Source organism: Salvelinus fontinalis, chromosome 17, assembly GCF_029448725.1.
Source record: "Salvelinus fontinalis isolate EN_2023a chromosome 17, ASM2944872v1, whole genome shotgun sequence".
Taxonomy (NCBI): Eukaryota; Metazoa; Chordata; class Actinopteri; order Salmoniformes; family Salmonidae; genus Salvelinus; species Salvelinus fontinalis.
In genome coordinates this window covers 13,219,216-13,242,781 of record NC_074681.1, presented here as the reverse complement: position 1 = coordinate 13,242,781, position 23,566 = coordinate 13,219,216, and the positions used below count along the sequence as shown (strand labels likewise).

General features: G+C 42.9%; 1 protein-coding gene and 1 pseudogene across 1 annotated transcript; both read left to right on the top strand.

Annotated features, from left to right (window-relative positions):
• The first annotated feature begins 11,076 nt into the window (after positions 1 to 11,076).
• On the top strand, positions 11,077 to 21,066 carry LOC129813724 (cAMP-dependent protein kinase catalytic subunit beta). The gene is made up of 10 exons (XM_055866177.1): positions 11,077 to 11,442; positions 16,060 to 16,121; positions 16,400 to 16,528; positions 16,971 to 17,069; positions 17,182 to 17,264; positions 17,481 to 17,607; positions 17,861 to 17,956; positions 18,075 to 18,197; positions 18,466 to 18,630; positions 19,453 to 21,066. Exons 1-10 carry the CDS (start codon positions 11,397 to 11,399, stop codon positions 19,576 to 19,578), a joined length of 1,056 nt encoding a protein of 351 aa, XP_055722152.1. The 5' UTR covers positions 11,077 to 11,396; the 3' UTR covers positions 19,579 to 21,066.
• Positions 21,067 to 22,010: 944 nt separating this feature from the next.
• Positions 22,011 to 23,529, top strand: LOC129814530 (exosome complex component RRP41-like; annotated as a pseudogene).
• Positions 23,530 to 23,566: the final 37 nt, after the last annotated feature.

Below are 23,566 nucleotides of genomic sequence, written 5' to 3'. Positions count from 1 at the left end.
ATCGATAGCAACAGCTCATGGTCCTCCTGGAATCAGAAGTTTTGACTCAATGGAGGAACGTAGTCAGAGAAATGTGGATGAATGTCTTGCTTGAGCTGTGTATGCAACTGGTTCACCTCTGATGCTCACAGGCAATGTGTATTGGAAGAGATTTTTGAATGATCTTCGCCCAGCATACACCCCTCCAGCCAAACATGCTTTATCGACTCATTTGCTGAATGCAGAGTTCAACAGAGTTCAAGTGAAGGTCAAGCAAATCATAGAGAAAGCAGACTGTATTGCAATCATCTCTGATGAGTGGTCGAATGTTTGTGGGCAAGGAATAATTAACTACATCATCTCCACCCCTCAACCAGTATTCTACAAGAGCACAGACACAAGGGACAACATACACACCGGTCTCTACATTGCAGATGAACTGAAGACAGTCATCAATGACCTTGGACCACAGAAGGTATTTGCACTGGTGACAGACAATGCTGCGAACATGAAGGCTGCTCGGTCTAAAGTGGAGGAGTCCTACCCTCACATCACACCCATTGGCTGTGCTGCTCATGCATTGAATCTGCTCCTCAAGGACATCATGGCACTGAAAACAATGGATACACTCTGCAAGAGAGCCAAGGAAATTGTTAGGTATGTGAAGGGTCATCAAGTTTTAGCAGCAATCTACCTCACCAAGCAAATTGAGAATAGGAGCACCACATTGAAGCTGCCCAGCAATACCCGTTGGGGTGGTGTTGTCATCATGTTTGACAGTCTCTTAGAGGGGAAGGGAGTCTCTCCAAGAAATGTCCATATCACAGTCTGCCGATATGGACAGCCCCATCAAGAGGATCCTCCTGGATGATGTATTTCGGAAGAGAGTGGTAAGCAGCCTGAAACTCCTGAAACCTACAGTATAGCAGCAGCCATTGCACGGATTGAGGGAGACAATGCCATCCTGTCTGATGTTCAGACTCTGCTTGTAGACATAAGAGAAGAAATCCGTACAGCCCTGCCCACTTCACTGTTCCCCCAAGCAGAGGAAACTGCAGTTCTGAAATACATCAAAAAGCGTGAAGACTTCTGCCTCAAGCCCATTCATGCCGCAGCGTACATGTTGGACCCCGAGTATGCTGGCAAGAGCATCCTGTCTGGTGCAGAGATCAACAAGGCCTATGTTGTCATCACTACCGTGTCTCGCCACCTTGGCCTGGATGAGGGCAAGGTTCTTGGCAGTCTGGCGAAGTACACTTCCAAGCAAGGGCTTTGGGATGGAGATGCAATATGTCAGTCATGCCAACATACAGTGCCTTGCAAAAGTATTCATCCCCCTTGGCGTTTTTCCTATTTTGTTGCATTACAACCTGTAATTTAAATATATTTTTATTTGGATTTCATGTAATGGACATACACAAAATAGTCCAAATTGGTGTAGTGAAATAAAAAAATGACTTATTTTTTTAAAATTCTGAGGGGGGGAGACGGTAAAGTGGTGCGTGCATATATATTCACCCTCTTTGCTATGAAGCCCCTAAATAAGATCTGGTGCAACCAATTACTTTCAGAAGTCACATAATTAGTTAAATAAAGTCTACCTATATGCAATCTAAGTGTCACATGATCTGTCACATGATCTCAGTTAATATACACCTGTTCTGAAAGACCCCAGAGTCTGCAACACCACTCAGCAAGGGGCACCACCAAGCAATCGGCACCATGAAGACCAAGGAGCTCTCCAAACAGGTCAGGGACAAAGTTGTGGGGAAGTACAGATCAGGGTTGGGTTATAAAAAAATATCTGAAACTTTGAACATCCCACGGAGCACCATTAAATCCATTTATAAAAAAATGGAAATAATATGGCACCACAAGACACCTGCCAAGAGAGGGCCGTCCACCAAACCTCACGGACCAGGCAAGGAGGGCATTAATCAGAGAGGCAACAAAGAGACCAAAGATAACCCTGAAGGAGCTGCAAAGCTCCACAGCGGAGATTGGAGTATCTGTCCATTGGACCACTTTAAGCCGTACACTCCAGAGCTGGGCTTTACGGAAGAGTGGCCAGAAAAAAGCCATTGCTTAAAACTAGGGGGCAGTATTTTCGTTTTTGGCAAAAAAACGTACGCATTTGAAACTGCCTATTTCTCAGCCCCCAAAACTAGAATATGCATATAATTGTCAGATTAGGATAGAAAACACTCTGAAGTTTCCAAAACGGTCAAAATTTTGTCTGTGCGTTAAACAGAACTGATATTGCAGGCTAAAACCTGAGGAAAATCCAATCAGGAAGTGCCCCTGTTTTTGAAACCTTTCTGTTCCTATGCATCCCTATTGCCCATTTAAATGGATATCAACCAGACTCCTTTTTCTATGGCTTCCCTAAGGTGGCAACAGCCTTTAGACATAGTTTCAGGCTTTTATTTTGAAGAATGAGCGTGAACGACCACATTGAATAGTGGATAGGTGGGGGCTCTCAGAGTGAGTTGTGCGCAAAAGAGAAAGGCAGCCATTGTTACTCCCGGTCCTAGTGAAAAGCCAACTGTCCCGGTTGATATGTTATCTAATAGATATTTGAAAAACACCCTGAGGATGGATTATAAAAAACGTTTGACATGTTTCTGTGGACATTATGGATATTATTTGGAATTTTTATCTGCGTTGTCGTGACCGTTCTTTCCGGTGGATTCCTGGGCATAACGCACCAAACTAACGGAGGTATTTGGATATAAAAAATATCATTGTCTAACTGGGAGTCTCGTGAGTGAAAACATCCGAAGATCATCAAAGGTAAACGATTCATTTGATTGCTTTTCTGATTTTCGTGACCAAGTTACATGATGCTAAGTGTACTTATTGTTTTGTCGCGCGATCGATAAACTTACACAGACGCTTGTATTGCTTTCGCTGTAAAGCATAATTTCAAAATCTGAGACGACAGGTGGATTAACAAAAGGCTAAGCTGTGTTTTGCAATATTGCACTTGGGATTTCATGAATATGAATATTTTCTAGTAATATTATTTACCTGTGGTGCTATGCTACGCTATGCTATTCAGCGTTGCTAATGACAATTATCCCGGGTCTGGGATGGGTGGTTCAGAAAGGTTAAAGAAAGAAAAATAATGCATGTGGGAGACTCCCCAAACATATGGAAGAAGGTATTCTGGTCAGATGAGACTAAAATTGAGCTTTTTGGCAATCAAGGAAACCTCTATGTCTGGCGCAAACCCAACACCTCTCATCCCCGCAGTTATGGCGGCATGGTGGCAGCATCATGCTGTTGGATTGTTTTTCCATCGGCAGGGACTGGGAAACTGGTCAGAATTAAAGGATTTATGGATGTTGCTAAATACAGGGAAATTATTGAGGGAAACCTGTTTCAGTCTTCCAGAGATTTTAGACTGGGACGGAGGTTCACCTTCCAGCAGGACAATGACCTTAAGCATACTGCTGAAGCAACACTCGGGTGGTTTAAGGGGAAACATTTAAATGTCTTGGAATGGCTTAGTCAAAGCCCAGACCTCAATCCAATTGAGTATCTGTGGTTGACTTAAAGATTGCTGTACACCAGCGGAACCCATCCATTGACTTTGGGAGGGTGAATAGTTATGCACACTGTTTTTTTGTATTATTTCTTGTTTGTTTCACACAAAAAAATATTTTGCATTTTCAAAGTGGTAGGCATGTTGTGTAAATCAAATGATACAAACCCCCCAAAACTCAATTTTAATCCAGGTTGTAAGGCAACAAAATAGGAAAAATGCCAAGGGGGGGTGAATACTTTCACAAGCCACTGTATAACATCAAATCAAATTTATTTATATAGCCCTTCTTACATCAGCTGATATCTCAAAGTGCTGTACAGAAACCCAGCCTAAAACCCCAAACAGCAAGCAATGCAGGTGTAGAAGCACGGTGGCTAGGGAAAACTCCCTACAAAGGCCAAAACCTAGGAAGAAACCTAGAGAGGAACCAGGCTATGAGAGGTGGCCAGTCCTCTTCTGGCTGTGCCGGGTGGAGATTATAACAGAACATGGCCAAGATGTTCAAATGTTCATAAATGACCAGCATGGTCAAATAATAATAATCACAGTAGTTGTCGAGGGTGCAGCAAGTCAGCACCTCAGGAGTAAATGTCAGTTGGCTTTTCATAGCCGATCATTAAGAGTATCTCTACCATTCCTGCTGTCTCTAGAGAGTTGAAAACAGCAGGTCTGGGACAGATAGCACGTCCGGTGAACAGGTCAGGGTTCCATAGCCTCAGGCAGAACAGTTGAAACTGGCGCAGCAGCACGGCCAGGTGGACTGGGGACAGCAAGGAGTCATCATGCCAGGTAGTCCTGAGGCATGGTCCTTGGGCTCAGGTCCTCCGAGAGAGAGAAAGAAAGAGAGAAAGAGTGAATTAGAGAGAGCATACTTAAATTCACACAGGACATCAGATAAGACAGGAGAAGTACTCCAGATATAACAAACTGACCCTAGCCCCCTGACACATAAACTACTGCAGCATAAATACTGGAGGCTGAGACAGGAGGGGTCAGGAGACACTGTGGCCCCATCCGATGATACCCCCGGACAGGGCCAAACAGGAAAGATATAACCCCACCCACTTTGCCAAAGCACAGCCCCCACACCACTAGAGGGATATCTTCAACCACCAACTTACCATCCTGAGACAAGGGCAAGTATAGCCCACAAAGTATCTCATCAGCCACCTGGTTGAAGGGACTTTGTGGATTTGAGGCTCTTTCCCCTGTTGTCTCTGTCATCCCCCGAATCCCACCAACATCAGCTGCCTCAGAGCGCAACTTGTCGTTGTTTGGGAACACACACACATCCAAGCATGCAACAGGCTGACCAATACAAGGGTTGAAAAATTGGTGGCCATCCGGGCAAATTTGAGGCTTTTTAAGCCTGACAACGAACCATCCTCAACAAAGTCAGAAAGTGACATTGAAGATGAGGCCTCGGAGTCTGATGTTCAAAAGGTGGACATTGAGGAGGTCCAGGAAGAAGACATGGAAGCCTGAGAGGAAGACAACCAAAGCTTTAGTTCCTAGACTATCATTTTACAGATGTATGTTGTTAACGTTTTTGGGAGATGCGATGCATTATTGGGGATCATTCAATATTCCCTTTCTTTTGTTGTTCAGTGAAATCATCCCATGTGAAGAGTCAACTCATTTAATTAAAGTTTAATTCATAACTAGATAGTTTAAAAAAATGTATATTGGAAGGATTGAATAATTTGCAATATATCTACTTATGATATGGTAAAAGGTTTATGTTTCTGTCTCCATATGATATGGTAAATATATCCAATGCAAAAAAACATTTACATTTAAATGATATTAATATAATTTGCAGATATTCCCGCTAATTCCCATATATTCCCATTAATTCCCCCGGAAAGTTTCCACCTCTGAATGTTCCCCAAAATGTGCAACCCTAATGGCTCGGCATCTGACCATTTATTTTTTATTTCACCTTTATTTAACCAGGTAGGCTAGTTGAGAACAAGTTCTCATTTGCAACTGCGACCTGGTCAAGATAAAACATAGCAGTGTGAACAGACAACAACACAGAGTTACACATGGAGTAAACAATAAACAAGTCAATAACACGGTAGAAAAAAAGAGTATATATACAATGTGTGCAAAAGGCATGAGGAGGTAGGCAATAAATCGAATAATTACAATTTAGCAGATTAACACTGGAGTGATAAATTATCAGATGATCATGTGCAAGTAGAGATACTGGTGTGCAAAAGAGCAGAAAAGTAAATAAATAAAAGCAGTATGGGGGTGAGGTAGGTAAATTGGGTGGGCTATATACCGATGGACTACGTACAGCTGCAGCGATCGGTTAGCTGCTCAGATAGCAGATGTTTAAAGTTGTTGAGGGAGATAAAAGTCTCCAACTTCCGAGATTTTTGCAATTCGTTCCAGTCGCAGGCAGCAGAGAACTGGAAGGAAAGGCGGCCAAATGAGGTTTTAGCTTTAGGGATGATCAGTGAGATACACCTGCTGGAGCGCGTGCTACGGGTGGGTGTAGCCATCGTGACCAGTGAACTGAGATAAGGCGGCACTTTACCTAGCATAGCCTTGTAGATGACCTGGAGCCAGTGGGTTTGACGACGAACATGTAGCGAGGGCCAGCCGACTAGGGCATACAGGTCGCAGTGGTGGCTTGTATAAGGTGCTTTAGTAACAAAACGAATGGCACTGTGATAAACTGCATCCAGTTTGCTGAGTAGAGTATTGGAAGCTATTTTGTAGACGACATCGCCGAAGTCGAGGATCGGTAGGATAGTCAGTTTTACTAGGGTAAGTTTGGCGGCGTGAGTGAAGGAGGCTTTGTTGCGAAATAGAAAGCCGACTCTAGATTTGATTTTGGATTAGAGATGTTTGATATGAGTCTGGAAGGAGAGTTTGCAGTCTAGGTACTTATAGATGTCCACATATTCTAGGTCGGAACCGTCCAGAGGGGTGATGCTAGTCGGGCGTGCGGGTGCAGGCAGCGAACGGTTGAAAAGCATGCATTTGGTTTTACTAGCGTTTAAGAGCAGTTGGAGGCCACGGAAGGAGTCTTGTATGGCATTGAAGCTCGTTTGGAGGTTAGATAGCACAGTGTCCAAGGAAGGGCCAGAAGTATACTGAATGGTGTCGTCTGCATAGAGGTGGATCAGGGAATCGCCGCAGCAAGAGCAACATCATTGATATATACAGAGAAAAGAGTCGGCCCGAGAATTGAACCCCGTGGTACCCCCATAGAGACTGCCAGAGGACCGGACAACATGCCCTCCGATTTGACACACTGAACTCTGTCTGCAAAGTAGTTGGTGAACCAGGCAAGGCAGTCATTAGAAAAACCGAGGCTACTGAGTCTGCCGATAAGAATATGGTGATTGACAGAGTCGAAAGCCTTGGCCAGGTCGATGAAGACGGCTACACAGTACTGTCTTTTATCGATGGTGGTTATGATATCGTTTAGTACCTTGAGCGTGGCTGAGGTGCACCCGTGACCGGCTCGGAAACCGGATTGCACAGCGGAGAAGGTACGGTGGGATTCAAGATGGTCAGTGATCTGTTTGTTGACTTGGCTTTCGAAGACCTTAGATAGGCAGGGCAGGATGGATATAGGTCTGTAACAGTTTGGGTCCAGGGTGTCTCCCCCTTTGAAGAAGGGGATGACCGCGGCAGCTTTCCAATCCTTGGGGATCTCAGATGATACGAAGGAGAGGTTGAACAGGCTAGTAATAGGGGGTGCGACAATGGCGACGGACAGTTTCCGAAATAGGGGGTCCAGATTGTCAAGCCCAGCTGATTTGTATGGGTCCAGGTTTTGCAGCTCTTTCAGAACATCTGCTATCTGGATTTGGGTAAAGGAGAAGCTGGGGAGGCTTGGGCGAGTAGCAGCGGGGGGGGGGGGGGGGGGGGGGGTCTTGGGGGGGGCGGAGCTGTTGGCCAAGGTTGGAGTCGCCAGGAGGAAGGCATGGCCAGCCGTGGAGAAATACTTGTTGAAGTTTTCGATTATCACGGATTTATCGGTGGTGACCGTGTTACCTAGCCTCAGTGCAGTGGGCAGCTGGGAGGAGGTGCTCTTGTTCCCCATGGACTTTACAGTATCCCAGAACTTTTTGGAGTTAGAGCTACAGGATGCAAATTTCTGCTTGAAAAAGCTGGCCTTTCCTTTCCTGACTGACTGCGTGTATTGGTTCCTGACTTCCCTGAACAGTTGCATATCGCGGGGACTCTTCGATGCTATTGCAGTTCGCCACAGGATGTTTTTGTGCTGGTCGAGGGCAGTCAGGTCTAGAGTGAACCAAGGGCTATATCTGTTCTTAGTTCTGCATTTTTTGAACGGAGCATGCTTGTCTAATATGGTGAGGAAGTAACTTTTAAAGAATGACCAGGCATCCTCAACTGACGGGATAAGGTCAATATCCTTCCAGGGTACCCGGGCCAGGTCGATTAGAAAGGCCTGCTCGCAGAAGTGTTATAGGGAGCGTTTGACAGTGATGAGGGGTGGTCGTTTGACCGCGGACCCGTAGCGGATACAGGCAATGAGGCAGTGATCGCTGAGATCTTGATTGAAGACAGCAGAGGTGTATTTGGAGGGCAAGTTGGTCAGGATAATGTCTATTAGGGTGCCCATGTTTACGGATTTAGGGTTGTACCTGGTGGGTTCCTTGATGATTTGTGTGAGATTGAGGGCATCTAGCTTAGATTGTAGGACTGCCGGGGTGTTAAGCATATCCCAGTTTAGGTCACCTAACAGAACAAACTCTGAAGCTAGATGGGGGGCGATCAATTCACAGATGGTGTCCAGGGCACAGCTGGGAGCTGAGGGGGGTCGGTAGCAGGCGGCAACAGTGAGAGACTTATTTCTGGAGAGATTCATTTTTAAAATTAGAAGTTCGAACTGTTTGGGCATAGACCTGGAAAGTATGACAGAACTTTGCAGGCTATCTCTGCAGTAGATTGCAACTCCTCCCCCTTTGGCAGTTCTATCTTGACGGAAAGTGTTATAGTTGGGTATGGAAATTTCAGAATTTTTGGTGGCCTTCCTAAGCCAGGATTCAGACACGGCAAGGACATCAGGGTTGGCAGAGTGTGCTAAAGCGGTGAGTAAGACAAACTTAGGGAGGAGGCTTCTGATGTTGACATGCATGAGACCAAGGCTTTTTCGATCACAGAAGTCAACAAATGAGGGTGCCTGGGGACATGCAGGGCCTGGGTTTACCTCCACATCACCCGAGGAACAGAGGAGTAGTAGGATGAGGGTGCGGCTAAAGGCTACCAAAACTGGTCGCCTAGAGCATTGGGGACAAGGAATAAAAGGAGCAGATTTATGGGCGTGGTAGAATAGATTCTGGGCATAATGTGCAGACAGGGGTATGGTGGGGCACGGGTACAGCGGAGGCAAGCCCAGGCACTGGGTGATGATAAGAGAGGTTGTATCTCTGGACATGCTGGTCACAATGGGTGAGGTCACCGCATGTGTGGGAGGTGGGACAAAGGAGGTATCAGAGGTACGGGGAGTGGAACTACGGGCTCCATTGCAAACCAAAACAATGATAACTAGCCTGAACAACAGTATACAAGGCATATTGATATTTGAGAGAGACATACAGTAAGGCATAAAGTAATTGCAGGTCTTGATTGGGAGAGCTAGCTAAAACAACAGGTAAGGTAACAGCAGCTAGTCAGCTAACACAGCAACAGCAGGTAAAATGGCGATGACTAGGCAGAGAGGGTCGGATTAACTACACACAGAGCCTAAGTTAAAACACAGAGCCCACAGATAAAACACAAATAAACAGAATGGAGTACCGTGAATTAATGGACAGTCCAGCAGGCATCAGCTATGTAGCCAAGTGATCATAGTGTCCAGGGGGCAGCCGTAGATGGAGCAGGGAAGCCGCCACTACGCTAGCACGCGGCGTTTAAAGTTAGTATCCCGGGGGTGGACTGCTCAGACGGAGGGGGTCTGCTCAGACGGAGGCCAGTTGAGGGCACAGCGGATGGGGTATTTGTCGGCAGACCAGACGTGGTGGTGCGGCGGGGCGCCGTGTCAACAGAGAATCCAAGCCAGATGGCAAAAGAGGTATTGTAGAATTTTGTTTGCTAACTGGTGCTAGCTTCGTGGCAGTGGTGCTAGCTGCAAGCTAGCTGTGAGGATCAGAAGTAGTGGCTCAGGGATTACGGCAGGAATCCGGCGTTGTTGTGGAGAGACAGTCCGATGCTGGTAAATTGGTGAGTAATATCCAGGCTAATAACAGGGCTGGTGTCTGCAGAAGGTAAAAGCTGCTAGCAGTGGCTAAAAAATACTAAATAGCTTGTAGCTGATTAGCTGGTTAGCTACTGGGGGTTCTTGAATGTGTTCCAAAGTTTAAAAAATAATAGCGATTCCGTATCACATTGGGTGAGGTAGGTTACCGGAAGGTATAATCGAATTAAAAATCGAAAAAGAGATAGATTTTTTTTAAAAAATATATACGAAAAATACAAAAGTACACGAGAGGACGAAACGAAACACGTCTACACTGCTACGCCATCTTGGATCATAAGGCGCTACAGAGGGTAGTGCGTACAGCCCAGTACATCACTGGGGGCAAGCTTCCTGCCATCCAGGACCTTTTCACTAGTCGGTGTCAGAGGAAGACACAAAAAACTGTTACCCAAGTTATAGACTGTTCTCTCTGCTTCCGCACGGCAAGAGGTACCAGAGTGCCAAGTCTAGGACTAAAAGGCTCCTTAAGAGCTTCTACCCCCAAGCCATAAGACTGCTGAACAATGAATCAAATGGCCACCCGGACTATTTACATTGACCTCCCAGCCCCCCGCCATATGTTTTTACACTGCTGCTATGCGCTGTTTATTATCTATGCATAGTCACTTCACGCATACCTACATGTACAAATGACCTCGACTAACCTGTACCCCTGCACATTGACTCGCTATCGGTACCCCCTCTATATTGCTTCGTTATTGTTACTTTTTATTATTTTTTACTTTCGTTTATTTAGTAAATATTTTCTTAATTTTCTTGAACAGCATTTTTGGTTAAGGACTTGTAAGTACGCATTTCACGGTAAGGTCTGTTGTATTCGATGCATGTGACTAATAAAATGTGATTTGATTTGATCCTATGAGGCTACTAATGAGTAGTATAATTTTGCAAGTACATAGTAATAGGCCTACGAATTAAATGTGCTTCAGTAAGGTTGGCTTTTTAGCATTCATTTCCATGGTTATCAACTGTATCCCAGGAATGGAACGCATATCACAGAAAATAGGTGTTGTGGTGGGAGCTGCATAGAAGTACTTAGGTTTATGAGATTTTACTGCAGAAAAATTACAGGGTGTGTTGAATTGTAGTGTCCCGTCCTCCAAGGCTTTTGGCCTGGTGTAGGATCAGATAGGGTCTAAATAGTGGAATGAGGTGGTGGGTTTAGGTTTAGTTGGCAGAGTCATTTATTTTTATTTTTTGTATAACCGGTTAAGTGATTTATACTCCAGTCCAATTGGTGGCAGTAATGCACCATTAATATTGTATTCCAACCGCCTTTATACCTCACCGAAGAAGAAGATTGGTGCGATATCTCTTCACACAGAACGTCTTTGACCAAGCCATCAACAACGAATGCTTTGGGGAGAAGTGATATCAGTGACCGCTAGCTGCATGTCAGCGAGATAGAGATAGGAAGGGTAATATCTAAAGGGGGGTAGTGAACGGGGATTTGGGCTCTTTTCATATTTGGCTGTAACATATCTAGCTATATAGATCCAAAATAACGATTGTAGCTAGCTACGACGAATACGAGGGGAACACCACTCAACAGCAGTGTAGCTAGCTAGCGTTACCACCATCTCCCGCAGTCTAAGCGATCACTCTGTCTTCCATACGATGGGAAACACTGCTACCGCCAAGAAAGGCAACGAGCTTGAGAGCGGTGAGTTGGGATGGTCGCTGAGCATTATCTATACTGCTAACGTTAGCTAGCCAGTTAGCATGCTAACATTTGCTAATGTAATGTTGACATTTGAAGCATTTTATGGACAACAGTTTTTTGACAATCGGGAGTGTGCTCAAGCTCACTTATCCCTGATGTTGTGCACATTTACATTAATGACACACTCACCATAAACATGTTGCGAGGCAGGGTATAGTAAATGGTTTGTGAATTAGTCCTAGGTAGCTAGCTAGCAACAAATGAATATGTAGCATAATCAAAGATGGTTTTGTAACTATGTGGCTAAATTGTTACAATCTGATCCAGATGCCTATCTAGCTGCTAATATTATAGCTAACGTTAGTTAGTAAGTTAGCTAGTGTGGGACGTTTTTAGCCCTTTCACTGTTGTTGTCATTGGCAACCTTATTCGGGGCTGGGACTCACTTGGATGGCTACTTTTAGTTAGCAACCAACTAGTTCTCTAACGTTAGCTAGAGATTGGTAATGTGAACTATGTAACAACAATGTTTCTATATAGTTATTATCGGGCAACCAAAACGCAATTCTCAAGCAAGATATTCGTTAACCTAACGGTTTACGTTACTGTACCTACCTAAAGATACCGGGGGGATTAGCTGGGGAAAGGGCCTAGCCTCTATCTTGTTATCGTATCCAGACCGAATAGGATGCTAGGTAGCTTGCTAGCTACCCATCGAGTTGTATTGAATGCCATTTTGCTGTCAGTAGCTACCTAGGTAACGTCAACGAGAGCTAGTTTTATGTCAGCGTTAGCTAACGTTAGCCATCACCAGGCCCGTGAGACATCACCAAGCCAGAGTAATGTGCAGTGCCAGCTACTAGCAGTAACGTTAGCTTTATAGCCAGTCAGCTAAAGTCTTGACCATCTGACGTGTGGTGGTCTTATTGAGTAGTTATGAAGGCCTGCTTTGATATTTCATTTGTAGGTTCCAGAGATATGTTTTAGCCAACTTGTAATCTTATTAGCTAAAGTAAATAGATTATTTGTTAAAAACCAGAAGTTCACTCCACTCCAATGCTGCAAATATAAACTATATATATATATTTTTATGACATGTTAGGTTAACCACACTAAGGATAAGTAGTTTGAATAGTTGTTTTCGATTATCAGACTCTGCCTTTACCTCCACATCTTGAGATGCTGCATATATACAGCTTTCCCTCTACCACCTTGCGCACTGCTAAACAGTGACCAAATATGGTGAAGAAATGACAAATGCCCTCTTCTCATTCATAAAACCAGGCCCGTAATACAACCTCCCCAAGTGACTTATCTCACAAGTCTTTTTTGTTTAGAGTCTTTGTTTAATCTTAGTGATGTGAAGGTCCACTCAGACACAGATACACACAGCACAGTTTGTCATTGACTGGAAGGGCTTGTCATCAGACCTTCGTCAGAGGATAAGCGGTATTACAAGCTTTGACGCAACTAGCACTGGGGTTGTATTAATTGGCAATGGTACACTTTGACATACGTATGCTGATAATCAATGCACAGCATGCTGTGATAAAACTTAAAATGTTTCCCCATGAAGTCCTATACAGCCATGGAGACATTGGTTTGTGCCCAGATCTACATTTGTGTGAACTGCATGCAGCAAAGTAATCTCACGCAAGTGAGTCCAGGAAATGCCACTGACTTGTGAGTTTGCATATGCTGTTCCATCCACTTCACTTTTTGTAGACTAAAATGTATGGTCATATCTTAACATGAAACATATTTATGGTAGGTAGTACTTAAATGCATCTGGGTTGTTTAAAAGCTTCGTTACTTTATGATCCTGCTAATCTGTTCATATGAGATTTATTGAAGTGTTGGAAGAGACCAGGCAGAGGCACAGGAACCTGGCCAGCCTCCGGTATCTTCCTGTGCTTCAGGAAGCAAGCAATGTTCTTTGATCTGATCAGTGCAACCAAAAGCCTGCACTGTTTTCCTGCTAGTTTTGACATGAGCCCCAGTCTCCCAAGCTTCTAGTGTTAAACCTGTCTAAGCTGATACAGTTCCTTGAGCTGCTGCTGCTACAGATTTGTGTGGCCTGTTGCTGTTCAGAGCCAGCAACCTGGTTCCTGATAATAGCCCATGTGTGTGTTGCGCTAGCCTGCTAACCTCAGCACCTTTGACTCATTGTCTTGGCTCTTGGGAGATGTCAAAACACTCCCAGTTTGGCAGGGAGGGAGGGAGTGGACACAACAACTAAATCATGCTTAATAGACTAATTCTGACACTGAATTCTGAGGCAATGTCACAGCCTTCCATGTTTATAAACATGTTAGCCTCACATTTTCAATGGAAAACCATTACATTACATTAGCCAACCATGTTCTAGAAATATTAGCTTAGTGGTGCTCATCTCTAAAAACTGTTTTGTACTACTCTACTCAGGTGTACATTCTACTATACAATACTGGACACTTGGTGTAACAGATCTGATCGTACTTCCTAATTCTTGCGTTGTGTAATAAAGAATTTCTAGACAGATCCCAGTTGATTGTTGTTTATTCCTGTGATGATAGACAAAGGACAGCACATCAGATGTGCTTAGCTTGATGTTGATGGCTGCAGATTTTAGCATGAGTGTATTAGCAGGGAGCTAATGCTACCATTACATTTTAGGACATACTAGCTAAATCACTTTTACAGCAATAACATGAATACAAAAGCACATCACTGGAAGCCCCCAATATCTAATGGGTTCTGTACACGTGTGTGTATAAATACATCAGGAAATGTACATAGTGAACTAACTTGCACACATTGTAAATAGAATACATTATTTCACAACGTGACTTACCTCTCGCATGAATTATCAGACTGGGAATAATTTACGTTCGCAATCTCCTATCTGCAAGCCTAGCCAATGACATTACACCTTATTGACATCTGACTTGAACCAACCAATTATAATACATAAACATTACACATTTCTGCAGTTGTAAGTGTAAACATAACTAACCCTGTTACATTAGCCTAGGTTCGATTCACATTCAGTACAGTAAACCATGACCAGCTCTGGTGCCTTGTCAAAAATGTAAACATTTACATTAGCTATGTGGCCATCTTGAATGTCATACAGTAGAGGGACGATACTCCTTAGCATCGTGGCAAGGAAACAAAACATGAAGCATATTTACTTCTTTAGGGAAACAACCCTAATGTTGGAAACATACATCATTGTGTTGTCATCCAGAATCACATGTATTTATTTTCCAAGCTGTAGCACACAATATTTTACATACAGCAGGTTTTTAAAGTACCAAAGAGTTTAGTCTGCTTTGTGTTTTTATTTTTGCCATGTAAAAAAATATTGCGATACTGGTATTGTTTAGGCCCTACAATACAGTAGTCTACTTGTCAGTCCAGGGTAATGTAGGATATTTAGGGGTTCAACATACAGAGTAGCCTATATAAAAAAGAACTGCACATTGATTGAAGCATTCGGTTTACTACAGTAGATCTTTGTATTTGTACAGAATTTCATACGATCCTAGTCACGTAATTCTGTCATGCATGTTGTGACTTTTTCATACTCACATGAGTCCGTTTAATAACCTTTCTTATTACAGTCTTGTGTTTTTCTGTGTCAAACTAAATCACAGGATTAGAATGACAACTTACTCTCTCTCTTACTGTTTCTTTCCTTCGCTGTCAACTTCTGTTGTTCTTCACTGCATATTGTCCATGTTTGTTGATCTGATATACTTGTTGTTAGTACATAAATCTATCTCTCTGTCTCTTTCTTCCACATCATCCCATCCATGTGGGTGATTGTTCCTGCAAATCCTTGGGTGATCTATAGAGACTTTTGGTATGCCCATTCTTCCACTAGATGCCCAAAATGACAGAAGATTCTATTGTAAATTAACCCAAGCTTGGCTTGTAATAGAGGTTCACTACATGCTTCGATCTATATTCTGCCAAAACCATTACCTAAACCTCTGTTTTTGTCATCTGCATTCTGTCATTCTGGATATCTGCTGTCTGCTATGTTTTTCCATGTATGTTGGTTTGTCCTTGCTCGTCAAAAACAATGCTGTGAGTGTTGTAGCCTTTCCCTCAACAGTATTAGGCTCTAATGCACAGTCAGTGCAGAAAGAAAGTGATGCTCAAGAGCTCTTCATGCTTCATGAGGGACCAGTCTCTCCTCCTGTCTTAGTGAATTCTTACACCCCCCCCTCTCCATTTAAAAAAGACAAACATGACATAGGGCTCTTGGCATCACTTCTTACTTAGACTGCCTGTCTTGGTTGGTCTGTTTTGTATCATTAGAAACAGAACTGTTTTGTTTCCCTTAACTCCGTACATGTATTTTGTGGATGTTCAATGCAGATGGGTGTTTGGTTAGTTACACCTTACCTGTCTTTGTCTCCATTAAGTTCCACTTCATACTGATTTTGTCACTATTGATCCCCAGCACCTTTCTAGAAATCCCACATAAGGTTCCATTTAAGATTTCCTTTGTACTTTGTTGCCCGCTCCATGCAATCGAAAGTCATTGAATAGGAATCAATCATTATGCGTTGACCGACAATTCCTTCCTTTGGGCTAAATGTGCCTGTGTTTCTACCTTCCATACAGTGAAAGAGTTTCTAGCCAAAGCCAAAGAAGACTTCTTACGGAAATGGGAATGTCCACCGCAGGTGAGATGTTTTCAATGCTCCGAGGCCTTGCCTGGACCTACAAATCCAGGGTTTGGGGATTATTTCTCATTTACTTTTTCTGCTATTCCTCACATTCTATCTCTTGGCCTTCTCAACTGTATTGGGGGAGAAGGTCCAAGGTACTTCACCAATGTGTTTTGAAAAGGAGACAAGGAGAGTGGATGTGAAGAATATCTAAGTTTAACTGAGTAAAAGACTTGGACTGCTGTATTAGGTATGCCTAATACACTTTCTATGTTTTGTGTTACCCATTCCAGAGCACGACGGGCCTAGATGACTTTGACAGGCTAAAGACCCTGGGTACAGGCTCGTTCGGAAGAGTCATGCTGGTCAAACATAAAGGAACAGAGCAGTTCTTCGCCATGAAAATACTGGACAAGCAAAAGGTGGGTGCCCAGTGGAAAATAGCTGTCCTTTTGTAACACATTGCAGGATGGGTAACTGATGTACATTTGAGTAGACTTGGCAATTTATCACCTCCACTCCCCCTTTTTTTTTGAAGAAGAAGAAGAAGAAAGGGGGGGGGGGCAACAATAAACACTGTAGTTGTTAGATTGTAGCATAACATAAGTACTGTATCATTGTGTTGTGTTAGGACGGGCGGCAGTAATGTCTGCTTGGCTCCTCCAATCACTAGCACAGATATGATCTGACCTGTGAGTGTCTGGATTATTATTATATCATTTTCATTACTGAAATGGAATGCAATTTAAAAACGGACCCCTCCCCCAACCTCTGTACTGTTTTGTCATGCCATCACTAACAGTAAATAAAAATTTGATTTGTCGATCAATACAGTTGTCTGATGATCACTTCTTTGTCTATTAGGTGGTGAAACTCAAACAAATAGAACACACGCTAAACGAGAAGAGAATATTGCAGGCTGTGTCTTTTCCCTTCCTCGTCAGACTTGACTATGCCTTCAAGGTACAGTTCACAAAACTAAAAAAGTAATATTGTGTTTTTCAATCTGGCCTATTTATTAGGCTATTCAATTATTGTCATCTCAGTATCTGTATGGATTTGTGTCCCTCCACAGGACAACTCCAATTTGTACATGGTGATGGAGTACGTTCCAGGGGGAGAGATGTTCTCACATCTAAGACGAATCGGAAGGTTCAGGTGAGTGTCTGTCTGCTGAACTTTCTGCGCCTCAACACAAAAGAAGGTTGATTACAGATTGTTTATAGATTTTCCATTTGTTGATAGAACATTTGTTTTGGATAATTTTGTAACTTATACTTTATTTCAGTGCTTATGTAGTTAATTACAACTGTTTAATTTTCTGCCCTTATATCATCAGTTTAACGGATTCTTCTGTCTTTTCTTCCTTCACAGTGAACCGCACGCACGGTTTTACGCAGCCCAGATAGTACTGACGTTTGAGTACCTTCATTCACTTGACCTTATCTACAGAGATCTGAAGCCTGAGAACCTTCTAATCGATCACCACGGCTACATCCAGGTATATGTGAAGTGCTTGAAGTGGATCATTTTCGTTTTACAGCACCACCGTTCATATTTTAGAGCCAATATTTCACCAGAGATGCTGGTATTCGAGCAGTAGAACATTTGAGGTGCCAGTACTGTGTACCGGTGAGCACAGACCCAACTAGAGCACTGCGGGACACATCACTTCCTATGGACTGTACTGTAGTGGTGGGTTGTGTTTTCTCTGCTATGTTGCTTTACTGACTGTACGTGTTCTTGGTGGTCAGGTGACTGACTTTGGATTCGCCAAGAGGGTAAAAGGCAGAACCTGGACGTTGTGTGGAACTCCAGAGTACCTGGCACCCGAGATCATCCTCAGCAAGGTGGGAGTCGTGACAGACACACAGTACATGAAATTACTCCATTTGAAGAGATGCAACAGTTTGTTGCCCTGGATTAGATATGTGAATGTAAACTACATTGTCATTTTGCTGTGTGTAGGGCTACAACAAAGCAGTGGATTGGTGGGCCCTGGGGGTCCTTATATATGAGATGGCTGCTGGATACCCTCCCTTCTTTGCTGACCAGCCCATTCAGATCTATGAGAAGATTGTGTCTGGAAAGGTAAGGACAAGTCCATTTTACAACCTGGCCAACCTATTTCACCTGCAGTTTAACACATTTTGAAAACCTGTCTTGTTCTCATTAAGTAAGCTAAACTCAGTGGGAGTTAACTGTTAAATGAAGGCTTGTCTGGCTTTCGGCTTATGTTTGTTGTGAAAGCCTCTTCTGTCTTAAATCAGTCACTTGCTTTAGAGGGCTAACGAGGAGCAAATGTACGTTTCTCAATACATTACCATTTAGACAAACCTCAACATGTGTCCCCCTGTAGGTCCGCTTCCCATCCCACTTCAGCTCTGACCTGAAGGACCTGCTGAGGAACCTGCTGCAGGTGGACCTGACCAAACGCTACGGCAACCTGAAGAACGGTGTAAACGACATCAAGGGACACAAGTGGTTCGCCACAACGGACTGGATCGCCATATACGAGAGGAAGGTACGTTCAAGGCTATGTTGGAACATGAGGACAAACAATGCAAAGTTGAATTGCTCTTTATAGCACCTAACTTTTATGAAACACTATTTTATTGATGTCCAGTAGAACTTTCTTGAGCATTGTAGGGTTGGGCGATTTTTACGATTGCATGTTCACCTTTTCTGCACCAGAGTAGCAAACTCAGCAGGATGATGGACTTGTAAATGTTGACTGAGGTTTGTACTCTGTACATCCTTTGCCCTGATAATCTTTTTGCATATTCTGCAAGTGACTTCGGTCTGCTGGTTTACCTTTATTATTCGCCTTGAAACCGAACAACTGCCAAACAGGCAAAGATGTGCTTTTTCCCCCCACAGCCATAGTTTTTTTCTGATTTCGCTTAATGCAGGCTATGCTATAGTTACTAAGTGAAACCCTGTCACTTTTTTAAACAGACAAACGGTCGGAAGGATCCTTATGGAAGAAAAAATGCCGTAAATGTGCTAATATAACTGATGAGTATTTTTATGGATAAGAGAAACAAGCCCTACAGATTTGAAACTCAATCTGTAGCCTAGAATAGATAAAGAACTAGGCCTGACACTATTTTTGAATAATGATTTAATGAGATTGTTTGTGGCTTTTGTAACAATTTGAAATAACAATAGTCTTTATATGGAGTAATAATAATGTTTTCTATTTGACTCATTAGAATACCTTCATAAAGTAGTTTGCTGAAAGGAGGTGTTACCTAGGCATCTCTAGAATATCAAGTACTGGCTTTGTTTCCTCTAAGGCAAACTCCCTCACTCTTCTCCTGGTTGTGCTGCTCTGTGTTTTTAGGTGGAAGCCCCGTTCATACCAAAGTGTCGAGGCGCTGGAGACACAAGCAACTTCGACGACTATGAGGAGGAGGAGATCCGCGTCTCCGTAACGGAAAAATGCGCAAAGGAGTTTTCCGAGTTTTAGCTCGTGTGAACGTGGATATATCAGGGCTAAAACACACATGAAAAATAAGGCGATCTTTGCACTCTTCTAAAGACTTGGGGTTGGAGCAGAGACCATTGTTCAACTATTACTAAGTAGTTCCTTCATTCCACGAGGCTGAATGAGGTCGCCATGATCCTTGGGTGCCGATGATAACACCTTCACTCACACACACTTGCATATTAAAGCAGACACGTCACCTTAAAAAAAAAAAAAAAAAACTCTACCCACTCTGTTTTTGAACTTTGTAGCAGTTGTTGTTGTCATGGATGTTGTGCTCCCCTTTACAGCTGTGATATTTTTCGATTTAGGAGGAAAACCAGAAACAGAGTTACTATATGAGACAAAGGCCAATTGAATATTATAAGTCCACGCAGTGTAACTTCAAACCGATTTTGCCTGTGGCAGTATCGCACATGATTGTGTGGTTTTGTAGGGCATTGCCTCTAGTTGTCAAAAGTTTATATTCTTGGTCTGTTACAAGTCTGGGATGGTTTTCAAGAAAAACATATTCTCACCTTGGACTAGGACAATGTTTTGGCCATCTTTCAGAAATAGTATTTTTCCTTTGTGTATAATGTTTGTCACTCTTAAGACATTTTAAACACCCTTGAGTTTTAAGAGCATGACCAAAATACAACTAATTGGGTGACCGAGGAAGAGAGGTCCCTTCCTTTCTTTGCCTTTTGCCTTAGAGAGCCAATTCCAACACCCCACAAAGTGCCCATTCTCTGACCCATTGGTATTCTGGCCCTGTAACAGGGAAGTCATTACAGAGATTGGCGAACCCAATTACAAACAGAAATTAACAAAACAGTGATTGTTGTTTCTGTTTGTGCCAGAGAAATTCTAGAATTTGTTGAATTTATAATCTCTCCTTTTAATTTACCATATTTTAATTCATGGATTAAAACTGAAGGCTTTTTGGTCCCTAAAATGTAAGATCCGCTAATAAAAAAGGACCCTTTTAAAAATTAATTTGTGGAGCTCCAAATGCATTAGTGAAATATGGTGTACTCTTTAAATTGATCAGTTCAGTGTGTATAGTGTTGTGGCTTTTGCCTCAACATTGTTAGTGGAACCAGTACACACTTCATAACAATATATTGATGCTAAAACGTTTTTAAAAGCTTCTCAGAAGGGATCGCAAAACAATTTGTTTTCCATGTTTTTCCCCTATTGCTGTTCTTGACCTCTCTCTTTTCCTTGTTTGTTTCATTCTTATGACAGAATGTAGAGTTGCAACTTATAGGTATGCATATTGTTTAAAATGCTTGATTTCAAGGTACATGTTTTTTCTCACAGACATACTGGCAAAAAAAAAACTAAAAACAAGACTGCTCCTTTGTATCACATAATCCAGTCATTGTTCAGGTCATTACATTATACGTACAGTATATGCATTGTTTCATATGTTTTTATTTATACACATTAGAGATGCTAATAAATTTTATTTTTAAAAGTGTCAAAGTTTGGAATGTTTTTTGTAATCTTGTGGTGTACATAACGGCATACTGCTCTAGGAGTGTTCATATGTGGGTCTTATTTCTGTCAAACTTTAAAAATCAGGACAACATCCAAGAGGCTACATCACACATCATGACTGAAATGTTCATGTATTTTTTCATTACTACTACATTTACCAAATATGAAGTATTCTAGCTGTATTGGATAATTTACGCATATGCCCACTTAGTTAATAACTTCATACTGTAATTTTCCAGCGATATTAGATTTGGCATAACAATAGCAATCATTTCAAAGAGTTTGGCTATAAATGAAAGTAATTCAAAGGAAATTCTGTCAATCTTTTGTTTTACTGTTTACAATTCACAAATGTTTACATTTCCTGAATAAAATGTGTGCTTGCTTCAGCTGTCTAAGCATTTGTATGGAAGTAGGAGATGTATTACATGTAGAATTCAAACTGAATAGAAGCTGAAGTAGTAAGAATAGTACTGTATTCTATGAACAATGAAATATGCCTAAAACTAGGCTGGAACATGCTTTCAATGGTGCTATCCAACTCCTGACACCAGTGTAGTTAATTCGGGGGTGCCCTGACAGACTCAAACCCTAGTCCCGGTGACTGTTGTTCCAACACAGATTATACCAACGGTTTATTCCGTTACCTCTTGCAACGGAAGCGTTTACTGTTTAAGAGTCAAACTGAAGCAAACAGAGCAAAATGAACGAACTCGAATTTGTCCAAAAGAAACTCGTTTTCCGTTTGGATTAAACGTTGTAAAACATTCTGCAACAGAATCGGCGCAATGAATACATCCTAAATCTCTTGGCGAGGTCGCCAAATCGTCTTTGGTTTTGAATCCCTAAAACCACCATATCTACTCATGGGCGTGGGTCGCCTATGACACACGTGCGTAGTTGTCGTACTCCAGTTCAAACATTCAAAGATGGCAGGCCTGGAATTATTGTCCGACCAAGGATATCGTCTAGATGGAAGAAAAGCTACTGAGCTGCGCAAAGTACACGCTCGTATGGGTTTATTTTCCCAAACTGACGGGTCTGCATACATAGAACAGGGAAATACCAAAGCGCTGGCAGTTGTGTATGGCCCTCATGAAGTAAGTTTATTGCTAAACTAGCAAGATGGATAGATATCTAGCTAACGTTAGTTAGATAGCAAATAATATCTCCATGACCGCGCTGTCATCAACTGCCAGTACAGTATGGCCACCTTCAGCACAGCTGAGAGGAGACCCCACGGGGACCGCAAATCCACAGAGATGAGCCTTCACCTCAAGCAGACGTTTGAGGCAGCGGTGTTGACTAATCTGTACCTACGCTCTCAAATAGACATTTATGTCAAGGTATCAGCTATTTCAGATCTGAATTAATTATGAAATGGGTTGTGGTGGAATCTGCACTATTCTTAAAATGGGGAATGAAAGTGGTTGTATATCCAGTCTTTGGGATTTGGAACCAATTTTAAGTTTTACTCAGTTTCATGTTCTCAGGGGAGTATTCATTAGTAGTTCGGAGTTTTTCTTCTGTTGCGAAATGTTTTGCAACGGAAACTGTAACACCAAACTGAACAAAACGGGAAGGGACCAACCCAAATGTGTCCAATAGAAACACTCACTTTTGCAACGGAATCCGACTAATGAATGGTGTAGAGGTTTCTTCGTCAAATTGAACACTTAGACATGGGGCTTGAAAAGTCAACCTGACTTGAATTGAAACACTTCACTCTCTTCCTTCTCAGATCTTACAGTCAGACGGTGTGCTACAGTGCGTGTGTGAACGCTGGCACTGATCGACGCGGGTATCCCCATGCGTGTGCGCTTTGTGGACGAGACGGCGTTAGCAGACCTGTGCCGTGCTGACGAGAGTGGAGGGGGCACATCACTGGCCCCGTGGTGAGCACATGTTCCCGTATAACTTTACGGCGTCCCCTCGCCCCGACACGGGCGCGAACCTGGGACCCTCTGCACACATCAACAACGGTCGCCCACGAAGCACAGTCATCGCTCCACAAAAGCCGCGGCCCTTGCAAAGCAAGGGGCAACCCTACTTAAAGTCTCAGAGCAAGTGACGTAACTGATTGAAACGCTAGTAGCGCGTACCCGCTAACTAGCTAGCCATTTCACATCCGTTACACACATCGCCCTGCTACAGATGGACGCCTGAGTCCCCCAGGACCACCTAGAGACACTGATGTAGGCGGGCGGCCATGACGGCTTGTAAGGGCGCCAGCAGTGTTGGATGAGGTGGTGAGATGGCATCTTCAAGAGGTGTCTGCACTGACCGGAGAGTGATGTGGTGTAGCTTGGACTTTGTGGTAGATTGGCCTATAGTGAATGGCCAGGAGAGGTGGAGGGAGGAGTAGATAGAGGATTAATGTTGTCTTTTTTTATTGTACACTTGTGCTCTGCTTTTGTATGAAATGCCTTATAAACAATGACATTTAAACCCATTGATGTGTCTTGAGTAATCCGAGATGATTTGT

Excerpts from the sequence above, each read along its gene's own strand:
- LOC129813724 (XM_055866177.1), top strand. The coding sequence starts at position 11,397 with ATGGGAAACACTGCTACCGCCAAGAAAGGCAACGAGCTTGAGAGCG. Across the intron at positions 17,070-17,181 it reads GACTTGACTATGCCTTCAAG|GACAACTCCAATTTGTACAT; the intron begins GTACAGTTCACA and ends GTCCCTCCACAG. Across the intron at positions 17,608-17,860 it reads ATCACCACGGCTACATCCAG|GTGACTGACTTTGGATTCGC; the intron begins GTATATGTGAAG and ends CTTGGTGGTCAG.